Genomic DNA, 20,495 nt, shown 5'->3' with positions numbered 1-20,495 from the left:
ACGGTGTTCATTTTATTCGAGAACGCATCCGTATGGCAACTGTACCGAAATGACTTTTAGGGATCCTAGAGCTTATTTAAAAACTCTATTTTCGATCTAAATAATGTAAAAATTGCTTAATATGCGTTCATTTATTTTCGAACTATTCATTATTTTTAGTTACTTGTACTAGATATTGCTGACTGAATATTTAATGGTCACAGCACTGGATCGTATGTGGATCATATAGTTAAAATAAGCATATGCAGAACCATCTTCTTAAATACCGTTTCAACTTGACACACATTTGTTGACATTTGTGAAGACTCAGAACAGAAGACTGTCAAAAATTATTCATCTATCTCGTGTTTCCTGGTTATATTTGTGTGTAATGTAATTACGTTTCAATTTCAAAACTAGATTTCCGTGTTAATGCCTCTAACTATCGTGATCTAACTAGAAAATTAAAGTGGATCGATGTAAGGTTAATATCACGTAACACTCGTAAGTTTGTTTAAAATGGAGAAGCCTGACAAGCCAGTGGCTAGCGGGGTGCAGCCGATCGTGAAGATCGGGCACTACACCCTAGGCGCCACGCTCGGGGTCGGCACCTTCGGGAAAGTGAAGATCGGCGAACACCAGCTCACGAAGCATAAGGTGGCTGTGAAGATTCTGAACAGACAGAAGATCAAGTCGCTCGATGTTGTCGGAAAAATCCGTCGTGAGATACAAAATCTTAAGTTGTTCCGGCATCCGCATATCATTAAATTGTATCAGGTATGTGTTCATTTTAACTTTGTGAAGAAAATCATGTAATTTGGTCTTAGTGTGACCGAAAAGACAAACATTAATGTATTTTGTTTGGCCTGCTAATGATAGAGTCTGTTCGGAAAGAGAAGTCGTGGAATGTATTGGGCTGCATACATTCCACAACTCTTCTCTTTCCGCACAGACTATGCCTAATTTGTTTGAATTAACCCAAATATAAACCTGTGTCAACACTGAATTCATTAAGCCTTTGGCTGCCAGATTGAGTCATTGGTGTAGCATGCGGCACAGAGATGACCAATTTTTGTATCAAAATTATGGTGTGACATTCAATGTGTTAATGTAGTGGGGTCATGATGGTAAATCTTTACTTTATGGACCCACGATTTTTGGGGTGGGGAGGGAGGGAGGGGGGAGGGGGTGGAGAGGGCTACCCCCCAGTCCAATCCCCATGGTGAGGAACCCCATGGTTATGGAGATATTCATGGTTAAAGTTTGTATGGAATTACTAAGAAATAAGGGATTACAGCAAATTTTGAAGGAGGAGGGGTTGAGGGGTGAGGGGGGGCTGACCTCGGGGCTACTCCGCGAGCCTTCGACCTCAGCGGTGAAGCTGTTGGATCTGGGTTAGCTCCGGCGCTGCGGAAGAGCAGCCCTTCCGCCCTCGCGTGACAAAGCACGCTCACTACACTCGGCTTCGCAGCTTCGGCTTACTGGTCGCCTTCGGCGACCAGCCTCAGCCGCTCGCCTCGCTAGTTCCCGCGCTCCGTCACGGCGGGCGAGGGCTGCCCTCCCTCCGCGCCTCCGTTTTTGGAATTGCTCTCTAGGGGTAGGACAGACAAGACCACGTGGATAGTGGGGTGCTCTGATTCGGTTTTAAGTGACCTTGACATTTTGGGTACCTTAAGATTCTGGTGACCAAAGATTTTGGTGACCTTGAGATTCTGGTGACCAAAGATTTTGGTGACCTTGAGATTTTGGTGACCATAGAATTTCGTGACCTTGAGATTTTGGTGACCTTGAGGATGGTGGTGTGGTATAAAAGGTAATATAAATTAACAAAAAACGGCACCTATCGACATCTGCTATTACATTTCTCCTTTATTTCATAGTAATTTCATACAAACTTTAACCATGGATATCTCCATAACCATGGGGTTCCGCGCCATGGGGGTTGGACTGGGGGGTAGCCCTTTGCACCCTCTACTCCCCCATACCCAACACACCCTCCAAATCGTGGGTCCATAAAGTAAAGATTAGCCGTCATGACCCTGAACTCTTAAGAGCGCTATTACATTTCGGCGTTGAGCGAGTTTAGGTATTTTACGCGCTGCGGCAGGCCGTGCGAGCTCAGTACGCCGATCCCTTCTACCACACTCGCACTACAATGATGGATTAAACATTCTTGATCCTTCACGAAGCATATTGAAATCAACCATAACAACACTAACTGTACTTAGCTTTTAAAGTTCTAAAACTGTTATTTGGTAAGTACGAAAATACTAAATGCAGTGCAAATGTACATAGGGGCTGTTCATAAATTACGACATCTATTTTTGACGATTTTTGACCCCCCCACCCCTCAAATCATCCAAAAATCAAGCTTCGGATGAATCTGTTTCCTCCTACGTCATGTTACCATCATCCGATGTCCAGACCCCCCCACTCCTCCCATTTGAAACGACGTAATTTATGAATAGCCCCATACTTGTACTTATGAAGGTATATAGTATATTATCGTCATTGCATTTGGTACCTATAGGTTGTAAAGTTTGTATCAACGAGGGTTTAAAAACGAACTGGTACTGAGGATCTGATGATGATTAAGGTGGTCACGGATACCAATCAACCATGTAGTAACATGATTAGGCTCGTTTGATTCGTCTCAACAAGATCTTTGACACTGAAGATACACAGGGTCTGATGATGGAGCTTGAAGGTGGCCACGGGTACCAGTCTATCATGTAACTAAACAACTTCGTGTTTGGGCTCGTTTGATTCGTCTCAACAAGATCTTTGACACAAGACAGTACTCAGGGTCTGATGATGGAGCTGGAAGGTACCATTACCAATCAACCATGCAACTAAACCACATCGTGTTTAGGATCGTTTGATTCGTCTCAACAAGATCTTTGACACTAGGTGATACTCAGAGTCTGATGATGGAGCTGGAAGGTGGTCACCGGTACCAATCAACCATGCAACTAAACCATTTCGTGTTTAGGCTCGTTTTATTCGTTTCAACAAGATCTTTGACACAAGATAGTACTCAGGGTCTGATGTTGGAGCCGGAAGGTGGTCACCGGTACCAATCAACCATGCAACTAAACCATTTCGTGTTTAGGCACGTTTTATTCATCTCAACAAGATCTTTGACACAAGGTAGTACTCAGGGTCTGATGATGGAGCGCGAAGGTGGCGACGGGTACCTGTCTGTCATCATCAGCTCCATCATCAGACCCTGAGTAGTATCTTGTGTCAAACATCTTATTGCGACGAATCAAACGAGCCCAAACACGAAGTGGTTCAGTTACATGGTAGACTGGTACCCGTGGCCACAGTCCAGCTCCATCATCAGACCCTGAGTACTAACTTGTGTCAAAGATCTTGTTGCGACGAATCGAACGAAGCCAAACACGAAGTGGTTTAGTTGCATGGTTGATTGGTACCGGTGACCACCTTCCGGATCCATCATCAGACCCTCAGTACTACCTTGTGTCAAAGATCTTGTTGCGATAAATCAAACGAGCCCAAACACGAAGTGGTTCAGTTACATGGTAGACTGGTACCCGTGGCCACAGTCCAGCTCCATCATCAGACCCTGAGTACTAACTTGTGTCAAAGATCTTGTTGCGACGAATCGAACGAAGCCAAACACGAAGTGGTTTAGTTGCATGGTTGATTGGTACCGGTCACCACCTTCCGGATCCATCATCAGACCCTCAGTACTACCTTGTGTCAAAGATCTTGTTGCGACAAATCAAACGAGCCCAAACACGAAGTGGTTCAGTTACACGGTAGACTGGTACCCGTGGCCACCTTCCAGCTCCATCATCAGATCCTGAGTACTATCTTGTGTCCAAGGTCTTGTTGAGACGAATCAAACGAGCCTAAACACGAAGTGGTTTAGTTGCATGGTTGATTGGTACCGGTGACCACCTTCCGGCTCCAACATCAGACCCTGAGTACTATCTTGTGTCAAAGATCTTATAGAAACGAATAAAACGAGCCTAAACACGAAGTGGTTTAGTGGCATGGTTGATTGGTACCGGTGACCACCTGCCGGCTCCATCATCAGACCCTGAGTACTATCTTGTGTCAAAGATCTTGTTGAGACGAATCAAACGAGCCTAAACACGAAGTGGTTTAGTTGCATGGTTGATTGGTACCGGTGACCACCTTCCGGCTCCATCATCAGACCCTGAGTATTATCTTGTGCCAAAGATCTTGTTGAGACGAATCAAACGAGCCCAAACACGAAGTGGTTTAGTTGCATGGTTGATTGGTACCGGTGACCACCTTCCGGCTCCATCATCAGACCCTGAGTACTATCTTAAGTCAAAGATCTTGTTGAGACGAATAAAACGAGCCTAAACACGAAGTGGTTTAGTTGCATTGTTGATTGGTACTGGTGACCACCTTCTGGCTCCATCATCAGACCCTGAGTACTATCTTAAGTCAAAGATCTTGTTGAGCCGAATCAAACGAGCCCAAACACGAAGTGGTTTAGTTGCATGGTTGATTGGTACCGGTGACCACCTTCCGGCTCCATCATCAGACCCTGAGTACTATCTTGTGTCAAAGATCTTGTTGAGATGAATAAAACGAGCCTAAACACGAAGTGGTTTAGTTGCATGGTTGATTGGTACCGGTGACCACCTTCCGGCTCCATCATCAGACCCTGAGTACTATCTTGAGTCAAATAAATACATATAGAATGTCAGGTCGTTTCAAATATTTTTAATCCTGTCCGGTAGTTTATTAAACTGTACCATTATAAATTATAATACTATAAAAACGGCGCTAGGATCAAAGTCTCTCGTTGCGGTTTACACGCACACAGTATAGCGTTTTACACGGCGCCCGCCGCACACAATGATAAAAAACCTCGTCGTCGCCGTTGAAAATGTGCGGAGCCGACCGACACACGTCCTGCCTCTACAAGCTCTGCCGCGGCACTGAGCTGGCGCAGCGCGCGTCATCGGTAATATAGAGTAGTTTTCAAAAAATTGCCAAAAAATTATAGTAGAATTTCATAAACACTAATGTATACCAACAGTATAAGCAAACATTGCAGATTGCTTGAGTATGAAAATGACTTCGATATTAAGTAGATTTTCGTAGGAATTGACACTTGTTTCGGAGAGAAAATCGAGTTCGTTTTACTTTGATTTTCTCTTTCTCAAAGGTATGTAGGAAAAATATAGTTTGATATGCCTAAAGTACAGGGTATTAGTAATACAAAATAGCCAGGTTTAGCAGAGTAAAATTCTCAACATTTCCAAATAAGAGCTCGCCATTCAGTGCTTCACGGGGTTTTTCGGAAACGACCATCAGAAAAAAAATCATTACTAATTTAATAAGTCCTTTTTCTAATATTTACAACGATATTTATAAAGATAAGAAGACGCTTTTACTGGAACAAGTACTCATTGTTTCTAATAATGAGCGCAAAGTCCTGAATTTCGTCGACTAGTATCATCAATTTTGCATTATTTCGACTTTTCTTGTAAGAGCGCTCTTAATAACATGCAAGATATTTTACTGAAATAAAGATGTCTTTGTTGACAATCTTGTTTATTTACCATTATGCTTATTTGCTAAATGTTTTGTCTTCTGTATTTAGATTTATATTATATTCACCACTTTAAGTAAATTCAGAAATATAGACTTATACAATTTGTTAAGTAAATTGCCATTCATATTACGAGATATTTATTTCATTGCCTTATTCCAGGTGATCTCGACTCCAACAGACATCTTTATGATAATGGAGTATGTGTCGGGGGGAGAGTTGTTTGACTACATAGTAAAACGCGGCAAGCTGCAGGAGCATGAGGCTCGCAGGTAGGTGCTCATAAATGTATGGATAAAATTAATAGAAAATATCCAACTTAGGAACAACTATTAGACAACTAATCGCTGGCCAAATATTACAGGGTTCTATGTTTCACTGTTATCTAACTGAAATTTTAACATTGTCATAGTGACATTAAGACATATTTCAACTATCTTGAAAATGTAACATAGAACCCTGTAATATTGGGCCAGCGTAATGTGGTCAGTAGCCACAAGGAGGGTGCCTCAATCTTAAAAATGATTTTTGTAAAATATCATCTGTACAAAATTTAGATATTGGCTGATATTTTAAACATTAATAGCCGATACCTTGCATTGGGGGCTGACGAATGTGACATTTTGGAGGATACATACCATATCATCATGGAGTATGTCCGGAACGAAAGTGAGAGAAAGGATATAATTAACGAAACAATATTAGAAGTTGGGGGCTACAACCAAATTTTGGGGCACCCACTATCTGAGGATGCAAAATGTGTACATATATAAAGTTACAAACTTGTTGCGCTAGGATTAAGTAGAAGATAATGTTACATTTTGTATACGTACCTACAGAGCGACATCGTCACAAAAGTGACCAAGCTCTTTAAATTAAGATTTAAAAAAAAATCTGTACAAAATTGTGATCTGAGTCCAGAAGAACAGAACCCACAACCTCATTGGTCTATGTAAGTAAGCACATGTTAGAAGACTAGAAGTTACGTTTTTCTAAATTTTCTTTGCAGATTTTTCCAACAAATAATCTCCGGTGTGGACTACTGCCACAGACACATGATCGTGCACCGTGACCTCAAGCCGGAGAATCTGCTGCTTGACCACAACATGCACGTCAAAATTGCGGACTTCGGTCTGTCTAATATGATGATGGATGGAGAGTTTTTGAGGACTTCCTGTGGCTCACCAAACTATGCTGCTCCTGAGGTATATAACACCTGTTTTGTTATAGATTTCGTTCCTAAAAATATATACAAATTACAAATAAGGTCTAATTTCGCTCGAGGTGTTTCTTGTCCTTTACGAGAATTTTCGATAGGACCCAGTGGCGGATTTGCCCTAAGGCCCAGTAGGCTCGTGGCTAGAGCGGAAAGATATTCGGAGCGGCAGCAAGGCGGCAGACTATATATGGGTACTGGGAAAGGGGCGGCTAGTAGTTACTACGGGGTCTGGAGCCTAGGGCCGTCAACACTGCAAATCCGCCACTGATAGGACCACTCGTAATCGATGGAAACGAAACATGTCAAGCGAAATTTGACCTAAATCGCGTGATTAGCCCGATAAACATTTTTACCCTTTTGGCTACAACCCAATATCAACCTTCGTGCATTCCGACCATGGTATAATAATATACTACGCCTGGTACTCTATTCCGACCACGTGACTGACACAAGCCTACGTCATCATGCGACAGCGCTATATAATAATATGCAATAGCGCTATATAAAGTGGCAATGTTATTGTGACGTAGGCTTGTGTCACTCTGGGAAGAGAAGACCATGTTTTATTAGACTATAATTCCGACAAGGTTCACGATGACGCGCCGCGCACGATAGGCGTGGCGTCCTTAGTAATATGTTCAAGTCTCACGAGAGTTTTATTCCTACAGGTGATATCTGGCAAACTCTACGCCGGCCCAGAAGTGGACGTGTGGTCCTGCGGCGTCATCCTCTACGCCCTCCTCTGCGGCACCCTGCCCTTCGACGACGAGCATGTCCCAACGCTCTTCCGGAAAATCAAGTCCGGGATCTTCCCCATCCCGGAATACCTGAACAAGAGTGTGGTCAGCCTGCTGTGCACCATGCTGCAAGTGGACCCTATGAAGAGGGCCAGCATCGAGGACGTGAAGAAACACGAGTGGTTCCAGAAGGATCTGCCGGGGTATCTCTTCCCATCGCCTGTTGAACAGGTGAGATACACTGAAGTAGGTAGTATTTTATTAGGTTAAGGTTTAAAATTGCTCAAACTGTATCATGTACGGTTGGTAGATGCGATTTACCAGGTACCAAATTGCTTGAACTAAGCACCGTATATCCCAAGTACTATTTTTTTTTTTCAAATTGTACCAACTTTGTACTAAATAAAAGTTGTCCAACCGATTGGTCACAATCGGTTGGACAACTTGGGGTAATTGCACTGCCATTTTAGTGTCTGAAATATAAATACAACGATATGTATCTTCCGAAAGTCACTGCCTTCCGGAATATGTCCCATTCCGGAGTACAGTCGCCATCAGATATATCGGAGCGGCCAAGGTGCTCACAAATATCTGAGCACGCCTCTATTGTCAAGGCGTTAGAATGCTTGTTCAGATATTTGTGATCACCTTGGCCGTGCCGATATATCTGATGGCGACTGTACCTGAATAAGTGTGGTAGTCAGTCTGTTATATCTTAGAACCATAGGTACCTAATATGTATGTATTAAATTTCTAAACCCCAGTTTCTCTCCATAGGACAGCAGCGTAATCGACACAGAAGCCATAAGCGAAGTGTGCGACAAGTTCGGCGTGAAAGAGCACGAAGTCCACAACGCGCTCCTGAGCGGCGACCCACACGACCAGCTCGCCATCGCCTACCACCTCGTCATAGACAACAAGAGGATTGCTGACGAGGCTGCCAAAGCTGAGATCAAGGACTTCTATATCGCCAGTGAGTATCACTATTATAAGAGCACGAAGTCCACAACGCGCTCCTGAGCGGCGATCCCCACGACCAGCTCGCCATCGCCTACCACCTCGTCATAGATAACAAGAGGATTGCTGACGAGGCTGCCAAAGCTGAGATCAAGGACTTCTATGTTGCCAGTGAGTATCACTATTTATTAGAGCACGAAGTCCACAACGCGCTCCTGAGCGGCGACCCCCACGACCAGCTCGCCATCGCCTACCACCTCGTCATAGACAACAAGAGGATTGCTGACGAGGCTGCCAAGGCTGAGATCAAGGACTTCTATATCGCCAGTGAGTATCATTATTATAAGAGCACGAAGTCCACAACGCGCTCCTGAGCGGCGATCCCCACGACCAGCTCGCCATCGCCTACCACCTCGTCATAGATAACAAGAGGATTGCTGACGAGGCTGCCAAAGCTGAGATCAAGGACTTCTATGTTGCCAGTGAGTATCACTATTTATTAGAGCACGAAGTCCACAACGCGCTCCTGAGCGGCGACCCCCACGACCAGCTCGCCATCGCCTACCACCTCGTCATAGACAACAAGAGGATTGCTGACGAGGCTGCCAAAGCTGAGATCAAGGACTTCTATATCGCCAGTGAGTATCATTATTATTAGAGCACGAAGTCCACAACGCGCTCCTGAGCGGCGATCCCCACGACCAGCTCGCCATCGCCTACCACCTCGTCATAGACAACAAGAGGATTGCTGACGAGGCTGCCAAAGCTGAGATCAAGGACTTCTATGTCGCCAGTGAGTATCATTATTATTAGAGCACGAAGTCCACAACGCGCTCCTGAGCGGTGACCCCCACGACCAGCTCGCCATCGCCTACCACCTCGTCATAGACAACAAGAGGATTGCTGACGAGGCTGCCAAGGCTGAGATCAAGGACTTCTATATCGCCAGTGAGTATCATTATTATTAGAGCACGAAGTCCACAACGCGCTCCTGAGCGGCGATCCCCACGACCAGCTCGCCATCGCCTACCACCTCGTCATAGACAACAAGAGGATTGCTGACGAGGCTGCCAAAGCTGAGATCAAGGACTTCTATGTCGCCAGTGAGTATCATTATTATAAGAGCACGAAGTCCACAACGCGCTCCTGAGCGGCGATCCCCACGACCAGCTCGCCATCGCCTACCACCTCGTCATAGACAACAAGAGGATTGCTGACGAGGCTGCCAAAGCTGAGATCAAGGACTTCTATATCGCCAGTGAGTATCACTATTATAAGAGCACGAAGTCCACAACGCGCTCCTGAGCGGCGATCCCCAAGACCAGCTCGCCATCGCCTACCACCTCGTCATAGATAACAAGAGGATTGCTGACGAGGCTGCCAAAGCTGAGATCAAGGACTTCTATGTTGCCAGTGAGTATCACTATTTATTAGAGCACGAAGTCCACAACGCGCTCCTGAGCGGCGACCCCCACGACCAGCTCGCCATCGCCTACCACCTCGTCATAGACAACAAGAGGATTGCTGACGAGGCTGCCAAGTCTGAGATCAAGGACTTCTATATCGCCAGTGAGTATCATTATTATAAGAGCACGAAGTCCACAACGCGCTCCTGAGCGGCGATCCCCACGACCAGCTCGCCATCGCCTACCACCTCGTCATAGATAACAAGAGGATTGCTGACGAGGCTGCCAAAGCTGAGATCAAGGACTTCTATGTTGCCAGTGAGTATCACTATTTATTAGAGCACGAAGTCCACAACGCGCTCCTGAGCGGCGACCCCCACGACCAGCTCGCCATCGCCTACCACCTCGTCATAGACAACAAGAGGATTGCTGACGAGGCTGCCAAGGCTGAGATCAAGGACTTCTATATCGCCAGTGAGTATCATTATTATTAGAGCACGAAGTCCACAACGCGCTCCTGAGCGGCGATCCCCACGACCAGCTCGCCATCGCCTACCACCTCGTCATAGACAACAAGAGGATTGCTGACGAGGCTGCCAAAGCTGAGATCAAGGACTTCTATGTCGCCAGTGAGTATCATTATTATTAGAGCACGAAGTCCACAACGCGCTCCTGAGCGGCGACCCCCACGACCAGCTCGCCATCGCCTACCACCTCGTCATAGACAACAAGAGGATTGCTGACGAGGCTGCCAAGGCTGAGATCAAGGACTTCTATATCGCCAGTGAGTATCATTATTATTAGAGCATGAAGTCCACAACGCGCTCCTGAGCGGCGATCCCCACGACCAGCTCGCCATCGCCTACCACCTCGTCATAGATAACAAGAGGATTGCTGACGAGGCTGCCAAAGCTGAGATCAAGGACTTCTATATCGCCAGTGAGTATCACTATTATAAGAGCACGAAGTCCACAACGCGCTCCTGAGCGGCGATCCCCACGACCAGCTCGCCATCGCCTACCACCTCGTCATAGATAACAAGAGGATTGCTGACGAGGCTGCCAAAGCTGAGATCAAGGACTTCTATATCGCCAGTGAGTATCACTATTATAAGAGCACGAAGTCCACAACGCGCTCCTGAGCGGCGATCCCCACGACCAGCTCGCCATCGCCTACCACCTCGTCATAGATAACAAGAGGATTGCTGACGAGGCTGCCAAAGCTGAGATCAAGGACTTCTTCGTTGCCAGTGAGTATCACTATTTATTAGAGCACGAAGTCCACAACGCGCTCCTGAGCGGCGACCCCCACGACCAGCTCGCCATCGCCTACCACCTCGTCATAGACAACAAGAGGATTGCTGACGAGGCTGCCAAGGCTGAGATCAAGGACTTCTATATCGCCAGTGAGTATCATTATTATTAGAGCACGAAGTCCACAACGCGCTCCTGAGCGGCGATCCCCACGACCAGCTCGCCATCGCCTACCACCTCGTCATAGACAACAAGAGGATTGCTGACGAGGCTGCCAAAGCTGAGATCAAGGACTTCTATGTCGCCAGTGAGTATCATTATTATTAGAGCACGAAGTCCACAACGCGCTCCTGAGCGGTGACCCCCACGACCAGCTCGCCATCGCCTACCACCTCGTCATAGACAACAAGAGGATTGCTGACGAGGCTGCCAAGGCTGAGATCAAGGACTTCTATATCGGCAGTGAGTATCATTATTATTAGAGCACGAAGTCCACAACGCGCTCCTGAGCGGTGACCCCCACGACCAGCTCGCCATCGCCTACCACCTCGTCATAGACAACAAGAGGATTGCTGACGAGGCTGCCAAAGCTGAGATCAAGGACTTCTATGTCGCCAGTGAGTATCATTATTATTAGAGCACGAAGTCCACAACGCGCTCCTGAGCGGTGACCCCCACGACCAGCTCGCCATCGCCTACCACCTCGTCATAGACAACAAGAGGATTGCTGACGAGGCTGCCAAGGCTGAGATCAAGGACTTCTATATCGCCAGTGAGTATCATTATTATTAGAGCATGAAGTCCACAACGCGCTCCTGAGCGGCGATCCCCACGACCAGCTCGCCATCGCCTACCACCTCGTCATAGATAACAAGAGGATTGCTGACGAGGCTGCCAAAGCTGAGATCAAGGACTTCTATATCGCCAGTGAGTATCACTATTATAAGAGCACGAAGTCCACAACGCGCTCCTGAGCGGCGATCCCCACGACCAGCTCGCCATCGCCTACCACCTCGTCATAGATAACAAGAGGATTGCTGACGAGGCTGCCAAAGCTGAGATCAAGGACTTCTATATCGCCAGTGAGTATCACTATTATAAGAGCACGAAGTCCACAACGCGCTCCTGAGCGGCGATCCCCACGACCAGCTCGCCATCGCCTACCACCTCGTCATAGATAACAAGAGGATTGCTGACGAGGCTGCCAAAGCTGAGATCAAGGACTTCTTCGTTGCCAGTGAGTATCACTATTTATTAGAGCACGAAGTCCACAACGCGCTCCTGAGCGGCGACCCCCACGACCAGCTCGCCATCGCCTACCACCTCGTCATAGACAACAAGAGGATTGCTGACGAGGCTGCCAAGGCTGAGATCAAGGACTTCTATATCGCCAGTGAGTATCATTATTATTAGAGCACGAAGTCCACAACGCGCTCCTGAGCGGCGATCCCCACGACCAGCTCGCCATCGCCTACCACCTCGTCATAGACAACAAGAGGATTGCTGACGAGGCTGCCAAAGCTGAGATCAAGGACTTCTATGTCGCCAGTGAGTATCATTATTATTAGAGCACGAAGTCCACAACGCGCTCCTGAGCGGTGACCCCCACGACCAGCTCGCCATCGCCTACCACCTCGTCATAGACAACAAGAGGATTGCTGACGAGGCTGCCAAGGCTGAGATCAAGGACTTCTATATCGGCAGTGAGTATCATTATTATTAGAGCACGAAGTCCACAACGCGCTCCTGAGCGGTGACCCCCACGACCAGCTCGCCATCGCCTACCACCTCGTCATAGACAACAAGAGGATTGCTGACGAGGCTGCCAAAGCTGAGATCAAGGACTTCTATGTCGCCAGTGAGTATCATTATTATTAGAGCACGAAGTACACAACGCGCTCCTGAGCGGTGACCCCCACGACCAGCTCGCCATCGCCTACCACCTCGTCATAGACAACAAGAGGATTGCTGACGAGGCTGCCAAAGCTACGTTGCCAGTGGCAAAATTGTCACTTCAAGCTTTTAAAACGCCCTCTACCCAGCGTGGCTCACTCCGCGATTTCGTCGCGTCGCTATAAGTACATGCGGCCCACACCAATTTTGGTGTCTAGCACAGTAGTAATTGCCGCGCACCGCTAGGGAACGGACGCCTCCTCGGGCTTGCGCTTATTCTGTTTTTAGTATTTGTTGTTATAGCGGCAACAGAAATACATCATCTGTGAAAATTTCAACTGTCTATAGCTATCACGGTTCATGAGATCCAAAAAAGCGTTTTGAGGAATTAATTCCCAGCAAGCTGGAAATCATTTTAATACCTTCATTTGTTCCTAAATGCGAATAATCTGAGTTTGCTCCATCCCAGGAGGTGTGGATAAATTTTGGAAGCCTTGGGAGATACATTTTACCTTGAATTGACAAAACCACTCGAAATAGAAGGAACCCACCGTCAAAATTAATGTCACTACCTACCAGCAAGGTTGTTGTAGATCAGACACTGGTAAAAATAATTCTGATTTAAACACGATTTTACTAAAATATCAACAAATTCAAAGTTTTACAATGTTTGACTAGGTAGGTACTAAATTACTAATTCATATTAAAGTACTTTTCGTATCCTCAGATATCAATTTTTATCATGATTAGAGCAAATTTTCCGTCGGACGTACCATTTTTGAACTACAAGCAAAAAACTGAAAAAGAGCAGCAATTTTTCCACAACTCCTGGAATGGAGCAAACTCGGATTACACTAATTTATAACCAAATGAAGGTTATTAAGGCGATTTATAAGATTTCCAGCTTGCTGGGAATTAATTCCTGGAAACAATCTAATTTGACTGGTCTAACAGATCTTAACTTATTTAACTGTTTAATAAATACAGTTTACCTAACTAATAATGTTTTTCTTTATTGATATGTACGTTAACGACCATTAAATTTTAAAGGATTGGATTATTTTTAAGTTAAAAAAAATGAAATCTGCTTTCCATAAGTTTCTTTCAAAGCTGAGCTTCGTGACCCCCTTGGACAAGACGCGCGAGTGGGGGTCGCGACCCACACTTTGAAAAACACTGGCCTAAACAGTAATGACGAAAAAACCCTACCTCGTGCCGCTCAATGTGCATTAGGATGTACACTCAGTTTCGATGGAATATCAACCTTAATTAAAAACTAAGTAGGTAGCATTTCATTTGTCTCGTAAATTTTTCAAACAAATGAAATTCAACCTAATTGAAAATACAACAAGATTCTAACTTCCTTGGCTATAATTTTGTATGGTGGGCGGCACGAGATTAAAAACCCCTAAACATTGAGTATACGTCCGCAGGCAACTCGCCGCCAGCACCGGTGACAGAGAGCGGGCGGCCGCACCCGGAGAGGATCGCTCCGCTGCGGGACAAGACCTCGCCGGTGCAGCCGCAGCAGGACAAGGCCCGCGGCACGCCCGTCAAGAGGTACGTCGTGTAACGTTGAGTATACGTCTGCAGGCAACTCGCCGCCAGCACCGGTGACAGAGAGCGGGCGGCCGCACCCGGAGAGGATCGCTCCGCTGCGGGACAAGACCTCGCCGGTGCAGCCGCAGCAGGACAAGGCCCGCGGCACGCCCGTCAAGCGGTACGTCGTATAAGGTGGACAAAATATAAAGTCTCGATCTCTCGAACAAGTTTGAACAAAATCGGCTCACTTCATACTTCGTCAACTTTACCTATATGGTGCAACGTTGCGAGCTCTAACTGTTCATAGAACGTAGTCTGGTGTACCGTGTAACCGAGGGCCACTGAACGCACGGTTTACGGACGCCGAACGCCATACATTTGTTTTAGCCAATTGGGATGATGATACATTTAGAATATTATTAAAATAATATTTTCAGGGCCGAGAACCCGACGGTCGGGTACAATGTTCGTAGCAACTACGCGCTCCATACGGCGAAAACGTGGCTACGCGTTACGAGCGTAAGCCGTAGCACTTAGTGGCAATGAATGTGTTAAATGGATGCCTGGATGGAATATGGACGCACGGCCAGCCTACGAAATGGAAATGAAAGCAAAAGACCACCCTGACATTGTGTTACTCCGGATTTATTCCTTTTTTTATTTTTACAGAGCTAAATGGCACTTGGGCATCCGTTCTCAGAGCAAGCCCAACGACATCATGCTAGAAGTATTCCGCGCGATGAAGGCGCTCGACTACGAGTGGAAGGTCATTAACCCCTACCACGTCAGGTAATCAACTCATAGATAAAATTTCTCATGTGGGTCCCTTATCTTTAGTACTACCAAAGACATATGTAACTTCGTATAAGACGAATAAAGTCTAAGGAAAAAACGTGCCTCGGAATTCAAGTAAAAGTCATTCTCGAATAGATGGCGCACACACCTTTAGCCTATCCTCGGCTAGATGGCGTGACGACACCGTTTCATATTTAACAATTTTAACACATAGATATCAGTGAATGACCATGCATCAAAATGATATAAAAATAATAAAATCATTTATCCATATATATACATTTTTTGATAACTTTATACGTTTTCATTTTGAGTTTTAGTCGTGTGTCGATAGATGGCAGTAAATTTACAGTGACTACAAAATTTACAATGACAGGACCCCTCTATACTATCTATTCTTTTTGGTACTACCAAAGACATATGTAACTTCGTATAAGATGAATAAATTCTAAGGAAAAACCGTGCCTCGGAAATCAAGAAAAAGTCATTCTCGGATAGATGGCGCACACACCTTTAGCCTATGCTCGGCTAGATGGCGTGACGACACCGTTTCATATTTAACAATTTTAACACATAAATATCAGTGAATGAACATGGGTCAAAATGATATAAACATAATAAAATCATTTATCCATATATATACTTTTTTTTTTTGACAATTTTATACGTTTTCATTTTGAGTTTTAGTCGTGTGTCGATAGATGGCAGTAAATTTACTGTGACTACAAAATTTACTATGACAGGACCCCTCTATACTATCTATTCTCTTTGGTACTATGTACTCAATTTAACTCTCGCGTTTTGTTTTTACGATTGGAATATGTTCTACGAAGATGTACAGGTTTTAGAAAGGGCCGGTAGCGTGCAATGACACTCCTGGACAAGGGAGTCGCCAGCTGATGGGCTAGGGGAGGCAGATCATATGGCCGATGGCCAAGGAACTGAAAGGATGGAGGATGGGGGAGTGGCATATATTTAGTTAGAAATGTGCTCTAGGGGGAGGGGGGCTTGGCGACGCCCATGCCCCTGGGTTAGCAAGCAGTAGAACTAAACGAACCTCATGTTCGGTGCCATCGAAAGCGTTTATGGCTGGAGTAGTCCAATACGCAAAAAAATTACCAGGCGGTATGTATGCTTGTAAAATAAAATATAAAGAAAATATAGACATGTTCTCACATATCTCAGATAGAGTTTGCGCCCTTCATATGAAGCTCAATAAAATGCCACTATCACTAATACAAGCTTACGCCCCTACGTGTGATGCAAGCACTGAAGACCTAGATAAATTCTATCAAAACCTAGATACAGCAATAAACGAGAGCGGAAGTAATATCATCTTGATGGGAGATTTCAACGCCAAAATTGGAATACCCAAGCCTTATGAAAGCTCTATCATGGGAAAATACGGTTATGGAGAGAGAAACGCAAGAGGCGAGAGATTGATACAGTTTGCTCTACAAAACAAGCTTACCATAATTGCCATAATGAACACAATCTTCAAGAAAAGCCCAAAAAATAGATGGACCTGGATCTCACCTAACAAACAAATAAAAAATGAAATAGACTATATTTTAACAAATATACCCAGAAAGTTTACAAACTTTGAAACAATCTCCAACCTGAACTACCCAAGCGACCACAGACTTCTACGAGGCACTTTAAAAATAACAAATATAAAAAAAGTAGAGCGAACTTTAGCATAAAAAATAATCAAATTAAATGCTTAAGCGAAGAAAAACATTTCCTGAAAACCCTAGAACAAAATATTGCCAAACACCCCAGTAGCGAGAGTGACAATATAGAACTTCTTTACAAAAAGCTCGAAACAAATATTCTGTCAAGTATAACATCTCCATTATCGAACCCACAGAACAAAACCTCAAAACCATGCATCCTAACAGAAGAAACCAAGAAATTACTTAAAAAACGTCAAGAGCTACAGAAAACAAAACCAAAAACAAAAGAACAAAAAAAAAGAACTCTCCTATCTATACAAAACCACAAACAAACATATAAAGAACGACTACTACAACCACAGGCTAAAAGTTATACAAAAACACATGGAAAGCTCAGGAAGTTCATAAAAAGCTTTTAAGGAACTGAATAAGGGTAAAGAATGGATATCTGACCTGAGGGAAAATGGAATGCAGACAAAAGGAAAACAGACACGAACAGATATAGTCAATATCGCTACCAACTTCTACCGAAATCTATATTACTGCCAACAGCCCGACGAGATAGAGATAGAGTGCGAACCCAACACGACGACACCACACAATTTTAGCTCTACCGAAATTATGAAAAAAATTGATAAACTGAAATCTGATAAAAGCCCGGGCCCAGACTTTATATCTAACGAAATGCTCAAACTAGCACGAAATGTCATAGCCACGCCTCTTACGCACCTATTTAATAAAATATTATACGAAAAGAAAGTACCTAAAAAATGGACCGAATCAGACATAATATTACTTCACAAAAAAGGCAACCACGCAGATATAGGAAATTATCGTCCAATCAGCCTGCTACCTAGTATATATAAACTTTTTGCTATGTGCTTGCTGGAAAGACTGAACCCCACGATAGAGCAAAACCAGCCGGTAGAGCAGGCCGGTTTTCGAAAAGGCTTTAGCACTATAGATAATATACACGCCGTTGATCAAGTTATCGAAAAATATACGGAATTTAAACGCCCACTCTACCTCGCGTTTATCGATTACGCAAAAGCGTTCGACTCTATTTCGCATAATAGCATCTGGAACGCACTTAGAGCCCAAAATGTCCAAGAAAGCTACATACAAATATTAAAAGACATATACAGCAAAAGCACGAGCAGAATAAAACTTGACAGAACTGGCGACCCTATAGAGATAAAACGTGGCGTAAAACAAGGGGACCCACTATCACCGAAATTATTTATCTCGGTTTTGCAAAATATTATGAAAGACTTAAGATGGACATCTAAAGGCTTATTTATAAATGGAAAATACCTAAACAATTTAAGATTCGCCGACGACATTGTAATTTTTGCAGAAACAGCACGCGAACTCGAAATAATGTTAAATGACTTAAATCATGCGAGCAAGAATATAGGCTTAGAGCTGAATATACAAAAAACTAAAATAATAACAAACGCAAATGAGAGAGAAATAAACGTAAACTCTAGCCCACTGGAATATGTCAAAGAATATGTATATTTAGGCAAACTAATATCCTTCAACAAAAACAGAAACATCGATGAAATATCAAGACGTATCGCCATTACATGGTCTAAATTCTGGAAATACAAAGAAATTTTAAAATAAAGTCTACCAATGAAGCTGAAAAAAAGAGTACTCGATACCTGTCTGCTGCCTAGCTTGACATATGCGTGCCAGTCTTGGATATACAACCAACAAGCGCGGAATAAAATACAACGCTGCCAACGTGCCATGGAAAGATCCATACTTAATATAAAATTAATCCAAAGAAAGAGGAGCAAAGACATAAGGTAAATAACTGGTGTAATCGACGCATTATCATTTGCGCAAAAATTAAAGTGGAAATGGTGTGGCCATACAGCACGAATGCATAAAGACAGGTGGGCAAAAATAACCACCCTATGGCGGGGCCCTGCGGGGACAAGGAATAGAGGGAAGGCTAAAGAAAAATGGCTCGACGAAATCGTGGCTACAGCCGGGCAAGACTGGTCACAGAAGGCAAAGGACAGGAAAAACTGGCTGAGTCTGGAGGAGGCCTTCACCCGAAGAGGGGTCTCTACAAAATAATAATATATTTTTTTTTAACTATTCAAATCATTTTTTTAAACTTTTTATGTACCATGTAGAGAATCAATAAAGGCTTTTTATTTTATTTATTATTATTTATTTATGTATGCTTGTTTGTCATAGACTTGTAACTAAGTACATAATTCTCACTGATAAAGATTAAACGGACAAATTCTTTCACCATAGTTTTATCAGTTTTTCATGATATAATAACTCCTGTTTACATATTTTTACGAGTTGCATATAACATATAACTATACCTAACCATCAATACATATTTCCAGGGTCCGCACACTAAACAAAATGACAACCAAACACGTCAAGATGTCGCTCCAGCTCTACCAAGTGGACTACAAGTCCTACCTCCTCGACTTCAAATCCCTCTCCGGCGAGAAGGAGGATTCCGAGGAGGACTTGGCTTCCCCCATGGCGCCACCTCCGCCGATGGCGCCGCCTTCTGCGAGCCTGCAGAATCTGCAGCCTCAGGGACACCACACTATGGAGTTCTTCGAGATGTGTGCAGCACTTATTATTCAGCTAGCTAGATAAAGTTTCAGCAAAGAGAATAGAGTGTATAGTGACGGGTTGTCAAAGTAAATTATGTAGCCACTGTAAATTTACTGCCATCATTCTACATAAGATAAAACTGTTAGAACGCCATTTGACTTTGATCCTTATTCTTTCACTGATATGTGTTAACTTATTAAATATTAATATTAACGACATCTACTCGACTATAGGCCAAAGGTATGGTGCAATATTTTCGAGCGATGTACGGCGCCATAACCTTCAGCCTACTCAAATGGCGTTCTAACTGTTTTAATCGTGTGTCGAAAGATGGCAGTAAATGTACTGTAGCTACATAATTTACCATGACAGTAACTCTCATTTCAAATTCTCTTTGGTTTCGGTTATGACCTATTCTTTGTTGGACACAGTTTTTTCACCTTCATACACTTCACCTGTCATACAGCTACAAATAATAACTTAGGGTGGTATTCTACCTGTCCTATTTCTTTGTCCTTTGTCAGTGCATCTCACTCTCTCATTAAAGCAAAATGTGAGACGCAATCCACATTGGACAAAGGAATTGGATAGGTGGAATACCAACCATAGTAAAGTTGCAGTTATGCCCAATGTTCTTAATATAGAATAAAATAATTGCTAAAATAAATTTTGGATCAGTGTGGATTATCATAGCTAGCGAGATAATAGCCTAGTCTGGACCTAATGTTCCAAATTTGGAACATCTCACGAAATAAATTATGTATTATGGCAACAGCAAATTTTGGGTTATTCGCGGATGGTCTAGAACGCAAAATGACTAGTGTAATATTTTGCCTATATCACTTTTACTCATCTACATCGCGATACCTACCCTAGT

General features: G+C 44.1%; 1 protein-coding gene across 1 annotated transcript; it reads left to right on the top strand.

Annotated features, from left to right (window-relative positions):
• Positions 1-320: 320 nt before the first annotated feature.
• On the top strand, positions 321-20,397 carry LOC134800108 (5'-AMP-activated protein kinase catalytic subunit alpha-2). The gene is made up of 8 exons (XM_063772583.1): positions 321-756; positions 5,705-5,814; positions 6,552-6,747; positions 7,430-7,729; positions 8,276-8,471; positions 14,441-14,567; positions 15,219-15,338; positions 19,396-20,397. Exons 1-8 carry the CDS (start codon positions 499-501, stop codon positions 19,658-19,660), a joined length of 1,572 nt encoding a protein of 523 aa, XP_063628653.1. The 5' UTR covers positions 321-498; the 3' UTR covers positions 19,661-20,397.
• The last annotated feature ends 98 nt before the right edge of the window (positions 20,398-20,495 follow it).

The sequence above is a fragment of the Cydia splendana genome, chromosome 19, assembly GCF_910591565.1.
Source record: "Cydia splendana chromosome 19, ilCydSple1.2, whole genome shotgun sequence".
NCBI lineage: Eukaryota > Metazoa > Arthropoda > Insecta > Lepidoptera > Tortricidae > Cydia > Cydia splendana.
The sequence above is the reverse complement of the archived record's forward strand: the minus strand, read 5'-3'. Positions and strand labels throughout refer to the sequence as shown.